Source organism: Bactrocera latifrons, unplaced genomic scaffold (genome assembly GCF_001853355.1).
Source record: "Bactrocera latifrons isolate USDA-ARS-PBARC rearing strain unplaced genomic scaffold, ASM185335v1 scaffold_327, whole genome shotgun sequence".
In the NCBI taxonomy this organism is placed as follows: domain Eukaryota; kingdom Metazoa; phylum Arthropoda; class Insecta; order Diptera; family Tephritidae; genus Bactrocera; species Bactrocera latifrons.
In genome coordinates, this window is record NW_017536930.1 from 136432 (window position 1) to 148939 (window position 12508).

A 12508-nucleotide genomic window follows, 5' to 3' on the forward strand; every position below is an offset into this window, starting at 1 on the left:
TCACTAAAAGTGCGTTAACCGACTAACAAAAAACGTCAGAAACACTAAATTTTACGGAAGAAATGTCAGAAGGAAGCTGCATGCAGGCTTTTTTTAAAATTGAAAATGGGCGTGGCGTCGCCCACTTATGGACCAAAAACCATATCTCAGGAAGTACTCAACCGATATCAATGAAATTCGGTACATAATATTTACTTAGCACCCTGATGATATGTACCAAATATGGGTGAAATCGATTCACAACCACGCCTGAAATCTCGATTACCACTTTATCATGCGAGAGTATAAAATGTTCGGTGACACCCGAACTTAGCCCTTCCTTACTTGTTTGCAATAAGTTTATACTCCGGAGCTGAGAAGGTAAATTTAGTTCGTTTTAAGGATCTTTTTCACAAAACAGACATGCTCTTTTATAGAGCAGTGATGTGACTTCATCGGTTTGAGCAATTATGCCGTTTTATATGCTTTGACGATTCCCGGACCCGCGCTGAGAGACTACGATACGACAAATTGGCGCCTATTCGTCATGCATGGACATTATTCTTGGCGAATTTGACGATACCATTTGTCTCAGGTAAAGAATTGACAGTTGATGAGCAATTACTTTCAACGAGAAAGAGATACAATTTCCGCCAATACCTTCCCTCTAAGTCTTAAAAAGTATGACATAAAAATATTTTGGCTTGTTGACGCAAAACCCAACTATCCACTTGCAGGCGAAGTATATTTGGGTGCACAGCCTAATGAACAGCGGTCGCTTGGTATTGCGCGCAATTTTGTTATGCGACTCAGCAACCAATATTTGGACAGCGGTGTGAACATCACGATGGACAACTTTTCGACAAGTTATGAATTGGCGGAAGATTTGCTTGTGCGGAATACCAGGTTGGTGGTATTTACATCCTCTGAAGAAGCAAATAAAAGGGATGTATTTGCATCTGTGTTTTGTTTTTCAAAATCAATGCAATTAGTAAGCTTTACAGTACATTCGAAAATGTACTAATGCTTTGAACTGCTCATACCAGCGAAGATGTAAATCCTGTAACAAAAAAGCCACAGGTCATACATGATTATAATGAGCATAAAGGTGGTGTTGATACTTTTTACAAAATGCTACGTGGATTCTTTGGCAAAAGAAAAACAAACCGTTGGCGCATGGCATTTTTTTATAATATGCTGGATATTATTGGGCTTGCAGCGTTCATACTGTTTGACCTTAGTCACCCTATATGGAACACCAATAAGTCTGAAAAGCGTAAAATATTTTTGAAAGAGCTCTTCATGGAGCTAGCGTAGAAGCAATTACAAAACCGATGCAAAAGAAAAATTAATTCTACAACTAAAATTGCAATAGACTTGATCAATTTCAAACGGTTTCCTGAATGGCGAGCTCGCGTTCAGCAATATGTAAGGTTTCATAATTCATTTTATTTCAAAATTAATTAATTTTCAAATTTATTCACTATTTTATATTCTTGAAACAGGTCAACACTTTGAAACGGCGGTGTGAAACCTGCAAAACTGATAAGATCGATAATAAAACAACAGCAGTTTGTGATCATTGCCTTATTCCGACATGAACCAAACACTATATAAGGGCGTGTGAAAAGTGCTATTTTGCAAAATACAATGCCGACGCTGACACGAACTCTGGCAGTGATGAAAATGTGGACAATACTCCAACAACATCTACACTAATCAAAATATGTGACCTGGTCTACGGAAAGGGGGCTTAGGTGTCCAAAAATCCAAAAAATCAATTTTCACTTTTTAGTTGATTCGGATGGAAGATAAGATTTTTAACAGCTGTTTCCCAGAAAACTTTTTTTCGCACGTTAGCTCCCTTTTCGTAGACCAGGTCACATATATCAAAAAGGCAGAGAAGAATTTCACCCAATTGAGCAGTTCGAAATTAAAACTTTATTTGATTTTCATATTTTTCAATAAAAACACATTTGTTTCTAGCAATAAACCCAAGTTTCAATAAATTATTTTCATAAACAAGCGAAATATTGGCTTTTCTAAAAAAAAGTCAAGTCAAAATACATTACTGGGCACTGAGTGCCCACATCACGAGATTAAGTTGTACAGCTATGTCACGGTTCTAAGGTTAAAAAATAATGCGTGCAAAAACAAAAAACAAAGAGAAATTGTAATTTACATGTAAACCTACATATCTATTCGTACTGTGAAAAATTATATATAGTATATGTCTGTATATATATATAACTGTAGTACATATGTAGAACTGTTAAAAGGAAGGATAAAAAATATTCCGAGAATAGTGAAAAAATAATAATAAATTTCAAATTTGTTTCCACGTTGAGGGATTGATTTTCTTGTGCCATCGCCATTTTCAAACTCGTATTTATAGCACATGTGGAATTTTGATTTTATGAAAAAAAGTAAAGCCGTAGTAACTAGGAGGTGCACAAAATACTATACTATATATAACATAAATTCGCAATATACATGCATACATACAAATGTATCAATACAATTTTGCACACTATGTGTAATTTGATCCAACTTAAGGGGTCAGTAGGGTAATCTGACCTGTTTTTTTTTTTAAATTTTTCATAGAAATTTCTATTCCATAGTAGAACTTTTTTGACATATCATGTTGTACCGTGGTATATCTGGAGTGTATAAACAATTTTTTTCAGAATTTTTTTATGACATCTGTCGGAGAAATGGCTGGGTGAATGATGTGCGTTTTTTCAATGACGGACACGATTTCTCATGTTTGAATCATCTGAAACACAAAAACCCAATTTATTCTTAAAAAGTACGTAAATGGTTATCTTCCCTACCTTTTTCAAATTTTTCCCATGTTTTTTTACATAAACTTTGTCATAACATTGTCAATAAATGATAAAAAATTATGAATCTAGTGAACATTGAAAAAAAATTAAGCCAATCGGTTGAGCAGTTCGGCCGGAATCAAGTCCGCCAGTTTAAAAAAGTGTGTTTTGAGAAAAACGAGACTTAGTGAGCCAGGTGTGCACTCCGAGCGGCGCGAACGTCTAGCGGTATTATTATTTTTGGGCCTTTTTTGAAACCTTCCAATGGTAAAGTGGGTTTCTACATTAATTCTAAGGGTATAAGGGAACAGAAAATTACAAAAAATATATTTTTAAAAAGATTACCCTACTGACTCCTTAAAAAATAGCATTGTTTATAAATGAATGTCTAAATTTAAAGTTTCCTTTCTTTTCCCCTCCTTATTACTAAATAATACTTTCACTGTTAAAATAGTTTATTACAATAATATTCAATGTATACTTTAGCCACAGCAACGCGCTGCCGGATGTACTATTTGCACAAACACCACCATATATAATATACTTAAATGCACACATTTCCAAACCCCTGAGTTATAAGAACGGGGCTCGTTTGTTTACTATAAACATATGTATGTATTTTGACTTTCAAATCACCTGATAAAATATATCGATATATATGCATGCATAAATACAAAAACGTGTATATTTAATATAACATACACATGTACATATGTATGTATGCATATACAATTACAGTAAAAACTCGATATAGCGTAGAAAATTCGGAAATGTGTTTAGTTTATATTGTTGTCCCCGTATTTAAAAACTAACGCTATATAGTATATAAAAACACTATTTCTAACGAAATAATCCGCTTAACTTTATATACATATGTATATGGCTACAGTAAATGGTTACGAATATTTAAAAGAAAACGAAAGAGAGACGTTGTACATTATTAAAGATATTTGTTGATAAAAGCATGACGTTTTGTGAAATAAATAATTGAAATGCTTATTCGATTATTAGTCGTTGTACTACGTCTTCTTGTAATACAATGAAAACTTTATAACGAAACAACTATCCAGTCGCATTAAATTCATTATAATGATTTTCCACTGTCTCTCTGCATTCATAACACAAATTAATATATTTACACTTATACATACATAAGTATATGTATGTTTGTACTATATATGTCAGACTTACGTCAACTCAAAGTACGAAGTTTAATTTTCTATGATCTATAAATATTTACAGCTCGCATACATATTAATAAAAAGTAGAATTCGTCAAAACGAATTGAAAAGTTAAACCATATTTAGCAGGAGAGAAAAAATACAAACAAATTATAAATATTATTAAAATATGTAAGTATTTATTGTATTATTACATTCACATGAGGTGTGTCCTAAAATTTTTTATTTTTTTCTTTGTAGAGTAGTAAAACTATGAGTCCTGCAATTTAAAATGAATTTTTATCATTGAAATATGAAATGCAGAAAAAAAATAAATTTGCCTTATAATAATCAAATTTTGACAGTTAATATCTTTTACACAGTTAAAGAAACGAGTGTATAATAGTTTTCTTTGATCTAACGGTTGCTTGTATCGCTAAAAATCGAGATACATATTTGCATATATATATGTACATAAATGATCAGGGCGATGACACTATTTGAAATCCGTGTGACTGTGTATCTGTAAGCGATACCTGGAGTAAAAATTGAGATATCTTTGTTTATTGTAGACATTGTAGACACAAAAGCAAGAACAAGTTACGTGAGCGTAATCGGACAAGTGCAATGCCCACAAAGTGAGGTTAAGCGAAAATACTTGTACACGAAGTGGCATAACCAAACATTAAATTACGATATTCTGTGGGCTAAAATTTTTTTAAAAGTGGGCGTAACCCTGCCCTGGTTAGGTTTACGAAAATATTGTGTGTTCGATAGACTGGAATCCCCAAGAAAACCGCACACGAGAGAAACCAGGCAATACGTGAAGCAGAGTTGCAAAAAGAAAGCCATTACTGGAGACAAATCATATTCCTGCCTTAGATAAACTGAATTATAATTTGTTTATTAAGGCCCTATGTTCCACCTGGGAACTCTGGGAAAATATACTACTATGATCAAATATAAAGGTGAATATTTAAATTATATTTCGCGTGCTTTTCGAATCGGTAAATTTGTTTTCTGTTCGCCACTAATATCGTGCGGGAACTACCGTATTTGCCTGATTTACCTTCGTGTAACTTCTGGCTATTCAGCAAATTCACATGACTACTCCGAGGACACCGTTTTGATTCAATTGAGGATATGAAAGCGGAATCTTTTCTTTTACCCGCCCAAATGTAAATATATATGTATCGAAAAGTTGTATTTCTACGAATACTTCGTTATACAAAATTAAACGAATTAAAATGGTCGTGAGGATTTATGTACATATACATATCACCACCAAAAGTCAGGTTGTCTATAAGCTAGTAATCGAACTGAATTGGTGGGAAAAATCCGTGGTTACATTGGCCTTCGGATGCATTGAGAATGTTTGCTGAGAAGGAAATTCAAAAAAAAAAAACCTATTTGAAGTGATTTAACTGAAAGCTTAGGTAAAATGAAGGCGTTAGTTTTATTCCATTAAATAAAGACCATAAAATGTATTCTTATAACTACATTTGTACATGTACATACATACATATGTATGTACATATACTTACATATACATACATATACATATGTAAGTACATTCAAATCTGAAAACCATCATGAACGTAGCAACGTGCGAGCTGCTAAAAAACATTCTCTAATTAAGGTAAAAAATATATGCAAGCACGGGTTAATCATTCCCAAAATTGTATTAAGTCTGGTGAATAAAAATTAGCTTTCAAAGTTAATATATTGTGCATTATTTTTCCAAAAAGTTCGATTATTTTATGCTAGACGGAGAACCTTCCCATTACAATTATGAGTTCATATTTTCAGAAGTTTTCTTGGAGATGTCTAAGAACCTATTTTCTGAGTACCTAGCAAAAAGAGTCGGAGTTTTTGATCCTCCCTAATGCAAATACACATGCTCAGTCTCTAAGATCGTTTTTAAAAACATAATACTAGACTCAGTACAAGGAAGTTTTAAAATTATATATTTTGGCTTAAGGTACCAACATTTAGTGAAATTTGTCTTTTCTTAGTACCTCAGTTCTTTGCATTGGCTATTTTCTCCATTTTTTTCTTGTTTAGTTTCACCTTAATTTTACATGTAAAAATAATAATAGTTAAAATTTTTCGTCTTTGAAGTAATTTAATGGATTTGTCCCTATGATACATACATACATAAGTACGTATGTATGTACATATGTCCACGAATCCAACAGAACGCGATTTACGAAATTTCTGTTGCTATCCACAACAATCGCGTTAAAGTTAAGCAAATGCAAACAAACACAACAAATATAACTCAACTGCTCACAGTACATTGATACTACCCCAAACACAGATCAAACTAATACACTACATACTGAAACAATTTTTTTAATATGTATGAATTTATAAATATGTATTATAAATACACATACTATATGTACATTTGTTCTTTTAGAGACGAAATTCTAACAAAGCCATCTCATTATTTAGAACAAAACCAGAAAAGTAACATTTTCAAAGACGAGCCTCCTAAATTTCAGCCAATAACATAGCATAGCACCGTTTAGTACTCGTCTTGTATACATATACACACATACTTACATGCATAAGCATTCTATAATCATTAACTATTTTTATATTGCACACGAGCATTCGGTCTACACCGGTTTAAGAATGCTACTCCAACTCACACATACATATGTATGTGCTATATGCAGGTACGCTTAGCCTGCGTTCGCATGTTAAGGCCTTTGTTGCCCAAACTCGGTTAGTAGGCGTGAGGGCAATGAGAAAAGAAGAGAATTTGTTTAGTTTGGCATTCCTTTTGATTTTATAGAGTTTACTTGAAGTGCTGAACACATTGAACGCGACACGACATGGCAGCAGGATGGTGGACTGAAAACGGCGTCGTGAATCCTTCACATGAACATTTGTGAGGAGGCAGCAACATAACAAGGACCATTTTGCATGTACACAATTTCGTTGTGGCCATACTAATACCTTGCACTTCAATGAAATTCTAATATTTTGTTCAAAGTGAAATTTTTTATGCAAAAACTAAGTAAATAGGTAAATTTATTTGTTTTAAATTATCAATTTTTGTTAAAAATCATATAATAAAGCTATTTTATGCTTTTATTAGTAAAAGAACATTGGGTATGTTAGAGCTTTGAATAATTTTACATATTAGTGGCATTACCACTCAACCTTATCTCTCTACTGTCAACTCTACTATCGTTTACAAATATAAAAATATATTGAAGTTAGCGAGAGCAACAATTGTCGGCCTGCAGTCGTGTAGTCGTGCAACAGTCAAAATAACTGTGTCCATAGGAACGTGTGTATTTTAATATTTGACAGATATCGGTTGCTTGCAATGTGTTCAGCACTTGACTCTAGTTGCGGCTGCGAATTGTAAATTTAATGATAATGAGCAACAAAAATTTTCGTGTGTGAAGCCTGTTTAACATGCTTTGTTCGCCATGGAGAATGATCGAGCAACGAGATAACGTGGTGTTTTCTTGGTGCTGTTTTTTTTCATTGTATTTTGACGACATCAGCAACAAAGTCACAAAAAAAAAAACATACACTCAGAAGAGGCCTGTTTATAGGGCATTTGTTGGAATGGGTCTCGGTTCGGGTGGGCTCGTTGTTCATAACATAGATAACGAGTTCAGTTGGCCTACTCACGCTTGTTGTCGGCTATAAAAGCGAGCTGTTTGTTGCTTGAAGACATTAGTTACTCGAGTTCAGAGTAAATGGAAAGATCAAGTGAACAAAAAGTCAGTGGTCTGGGAAGAAAATTGAGTTTTGATAAAAAGCTGTGGAGAAACATATGAAAGTAAAAGTGAACGAATTCTAAACATTGTGATAAAAATTGTGATTTTTCTGTTAATTAAATTCAACGTTACATACTTCCAAACAAAACGATGCCTGAGATTATTGAGCAACCCAAACAAGTGTAAGTGTTTTCATACTAATTTTTTATGTACTTACAATATGTAGATATGTACACACATATGTATGTATATATGTGTGCCATATAAGGTACTCATACCCAAATGGTAAGCAAAAAAAAAAATAATTCTAGGCCTATACGTACACATAAATTGAATTTATTTACAAGTACATATATGTATGTATGTCTGACAATAATTAATTATATTGAAAATATGAAGTTCCTAACGTATTGTATTTTAATATTACAGACCTTTTGGAAACTGCCCAGTACCTCAACAAAACAAGAACCAGCAAACCAACTTTGGCTTATATAGTCATATACGTGGTACCAATGTTTCATACGGCAATGTATCAAATTTGACACCCGCAGTGAAAATCTTTGTTGAGGAATCAGTAGCTCTTTGCCAACCCGATCAAGTGCATATTTGTGATGGATCCGATATTGAAAACAAAATATTGTTGAAATTGATGTTGGACGATGGAACCATTATACCTCTTCCTAAATACGAAAATTGTTGGTTAGCTCGCACGAATCCTGCAGATGTTGCACGTGTAGAAGCTCGTACATTTATTTGCACTGAACAAAAGAATGAAAGCGTTCCTACACCAATGGAAGGTGTAAAGGGTACTCTAGGTAATTGGATTTCTCCATCAAGCTTCGATCAAGCAATTCAAGAGCGTTTTCCTGGCTGCATGAAAGGACGTACAATGTATGTTGTTCCATTTAGTATGGGACCATTGGGTTCACCACTCTCAAAAATTGGAATCGAAGTCACCGACTCACCATATGTCGTTGCTTCTATGCGCATCATGGCCCGCATGGGTGCACCAGTCCTAGAGCAATTGAGAAAGCAAGAGGAGTTTGTACGTGCCTTACATTCAGTTGGTAAGCCTTCCAACGGAGTTATTGAACACTCTTCATGGCCGTGTGATCCAGAGCGTACTATTATTTTGCATAAACCTGCTAAAAATTTAATAGTTTCTTACGGTTCGGGTTATGGAGGTAATTCCCTTCTTGGCAAGAAATGTTTTGCATTGCGTATTGGTAGCACCATAGCTAAACGTGAAGGCTGGCTGGCAGAACATATGCTTATTTTGGGCATTACCGACCCGAAAGGAGAGAAGAAATACATTACCGCGGCGTTCCCTTCAGCTTGCGGCAAAACTAACTTAGCTATGTTGAATCCATCTTTAGCCGGGTACAAAGTGGAATGTGTTGGTGACGATATCGCATGGATGAAATTCGACAGTGAAGGAGTTTTACGTGCTATAAACCCCGAAAATGGCTTCTTTGGTGTTGCTCCCGGTACTTCTGTAGAAACTAATCCAATCGCCATGGCTACAATTTTTAAAAATACGATTTTTACCAATGTGGCCTATACCTCAGATGGTGGTGTTTACTGGGAAGGTATGGAGAGCAGCTTGGCTCCAGGTGTCCAAATTACTGATTGGCATGGCAAACCTTGGACTAAGGACTCAGGCGAGCCAGCCGCACATCCCAACTCTCGCTTTTGTACACCAGCTGGACAATGTCCCATTATTGATACCCATTGGGAAAATCCACAAGGCGTTCCAATCAGTGCAATTTTGTTTGGCGGTAGACGACCAGAAGGAGTACCCTTAATATATGAGTCACGCAGCTGGGCTCATGGAGTGTTTGTTGGTGCAGCAATGCGCAGTGAATCAACAGCTGCTGCTGAACATAAGGGCAAAGTAATAATGCACGATCCTTTCGCTATGCGTCCATTTTTTGGTTATAATTTTGGCCACTACGTCCAACATTGGTTGAGTATGGAAAACCGTGGAAATGTTCCCAAAATTTTTCATGTCAACTGGTTCCGCAAAGGTTCGAATGGAAAATTCATTTGGCCTGGATATGGTGAGAATTCACGAGTTTTGGAATGGATTTTGCGTCGGTGCAATGGAGAGCAATGCTATACTGATGTTGCTATAGGTAGAATACCAGCCGAGGAGGATCTTAATTTGGAAAGCATGAAGGTCAAGATCGATTACAAAGAACTATTCTCTTTGCCAAAGGAATTCTGGTTGGAAGAGGTATCGGAAATTCGTAACTACTTTGAATCTCAAGTAGGATCCGATTTGCCTGAAGATATTTATAACGAATTAAACCAACTTAAAGAACACATTGCGAAAATTTAAATTGTATTGAATACTCAGAATTTATTAAACTATAGTGTAAAGAGATTTTAACTACTATATATTTCAAGTATACTTATACACATTTTTAACTTTAGATAGGAATAAGATATGTTAGTTTATAATTTTGAAACAGTTTACAATGATTAATATAAGGATTGTAAAAATAAATAAAGCATGTGCCATATAATGTATTTAGAATATTACAACATTCATCCGCATTTATTTAAACGATTTGATGTGTTGTGTTCAGGAATTCATGTAAAAGTCAGGAATTCATTTCACATTTTTAACCTATTAGGAACATACGTACGAAAGGGGGCACATTTTACTTAAAACAGCGACTCGTACAGTAGAATAGTGAAATAATTTAAAGAATTGGGATTATTTGGAATTTTAGCATAATAAGCATAATGCATTTACAGGATCTCCGACCTAAACAATTACCGTAAACCATACAATAGTACATAAATACACTCGAAAAGGAAAATAAATATTTAAATGAAATTAATAATTCTAGGCACTAAACAAATACAACTGCTAAATACCAGTTGCCGTTAGTAATTTTCGTTATATTATCTTTGAGTAAGAATACATTAAATATCTTTATTTATTTATTTATTTATAAATGTGAAAAAAAAATAATACATACACGAAAAAAGGAGCACTGGCTGCCAAGACCTTCGGCTCTAAATATCTTTAAAATAATGATAAAATGATTTTCCAGAATTTATTTAAAAAATATTTTTTTAATTCTTTTGATATTATACATATACCTTATTTTGCTAAGAAATTCGTTTGTCTACTAATCTCAAGTCTCAATCACTGCGGCAGTATAGCACGGCATCATATTCGACGCAAAAATGTTGCAATATAAGTATTAGCTGGGTATCTACAGAAAAACAACACTGTCGCAATATTGCTGCAGTTATTTGCTTGCTCGAACACCCCAAACTCTAGATTTTTATAATTTAATCGTTCTTAAAAAATGTTAAACTATATTTTCAAAAATTAAAAAATTTAACACGGCTGTTTAGTGACGAGTGTGAAAAGCAGTCATCTCTATTTCAAATAGAACTTTTGCTTCGCTATGCGTTAGTTCATAGTTACATGTATGCTTTTGTATGAGTACATTCACATCGAAGCGAAGCAAGGTATGGAACAACTCTCATCTTCTTATGCTTTGCCAAGCAACAGTCGCCACTTTTATGTTGACAATCAAGCTTTAAAAAAATTAAGAAAACCATCACTCACAGCAATAATACACTAGGCAGAAAAGTCTGTGTACATGGTACCAACCAAAGTAAATCATTGAAGAAAAAGCTTTTGAATACTTTTTATAAAATTAAATTTATTTTGTTTTCATTAAAGAATATTAAAAGTCTAATTTTATGAAAGCAGAAGTGAACAATTTTCCAACAATAACATTTAAACAAAAAAGAAAAACGTACAGACGACGAAAGAATACATTGGGAAAAATCTGCGAACAAGGTACATAAGTAGGCTAAATATATTCTGTTTCGGAGTTGCTCTTAAAATTTAATAGGAAGTTGGGTATCCCCTAACTTTTAAAAATTCTGCCAGGCTTTTTGGCATTGAGTCGACAAGCGACTCGCGCAGTACATCCTTGAGCATAGCTTTTGAGGTAATAGTGCGTAGGCGGATTTTCGTTCCAGTGAATCCCACAAGTGGTCTATGGGATTCAAATCTGGCGATTGTGGTGGCGTTCGAAGCTACTTGGGGACGTTAACTACGTCTGTGGTATGCTTTGGGTCGTTATCGTGTTGGAAATAGTAGTCACTTCCTAGATCCAATTCTTCCGCGCTTTACTTCAAATTTCTTTTTAAAATATTGAGGTAAGCATATTTGTCAATAGTGGATTCTATAAATTCCATTCCGCCTACACCAATACCAGCCATGCACCCCCATATCATTGATCCGCCATCACCATGCTTCACAATTAGCAACAAGTTTTCCTTATCAAGTGTCGTGCCCGTTTTTCGCCATACAATTTTACGCCCTTTGATTCTAAAGACGCAAAATTTGCTCTCGTAGGAAAAAATAACACTCTGCCTGGGGCTTGCTCAGGTGCTCTTTTGAGAAAGCAATACGCTTTTGTCTATTAACTAGCGATATGAACGGTTTCTTGCGTGCAACGCGACCATGATACCCTGCTGTCTTTAAAATTTTTACGAATTCTGTCAGTGCAGAGGACCTTTTTAAAATTTTCTTTAACATTTTCAGCAATTTTCGATGCAGTAAGTCTTGGGTTTTGCTACACGCTCTGCAGACGTTACGTGTTTCACGCTCGGTTTATATTTTTGGCCACCCGTAACGATGCCTAGATACAAAAACGTAGGTATCTATGTTATTTTGTATCACCTGTTGTATGTAGAAAGTTGATCTTTTAACAAGTCGACCGATTTCAGTATGATTTGCCTTCTTCATGAAGTTTAACAT

General features: G+C 34.5%; 1 protein-coding gene and 1 long non-coding RNA gene across 2 annotated transcripts; both read left to right on the forward strand.

The window, feature by feature from the left end:
- Nucleotides 1-255: 255 nt before the first annotated feature.
- Nucleotides 256-1516, forward strand: LOC108971137. Its single transcript, XR_001993527.1, has 2 exons — nt 256-1407; nt 1485-1516. It is a non-coding gene; the product is annotated as an uncharacterized LOC108971137 (long non-coding RNA).
- Nucleotides 1517-7661: 6145 nt separating this feature from the next.
- LOC108971141 (phosphoenolpyruvate carboxykinase [GTP]) lies at nt 7662-10254 on the forward strand. The gene is made up of 2 exons (XM_018937006.1): nt 7662-7892; nt 8140-10254. The coding sequence occupies exons 1-2, from the start codon at nt 7861-7863 to the stop codon at nt 10049-10051; spliced, it is 1944 nt and encodes a 647-aa protein (XP_018792551.1). The 5' UTR covers nt 7662-7860; the 3' UTR covers nt 10052-10254.
- Nucleotides 10255-12508: the final 2254 nt, after the last annotated feature.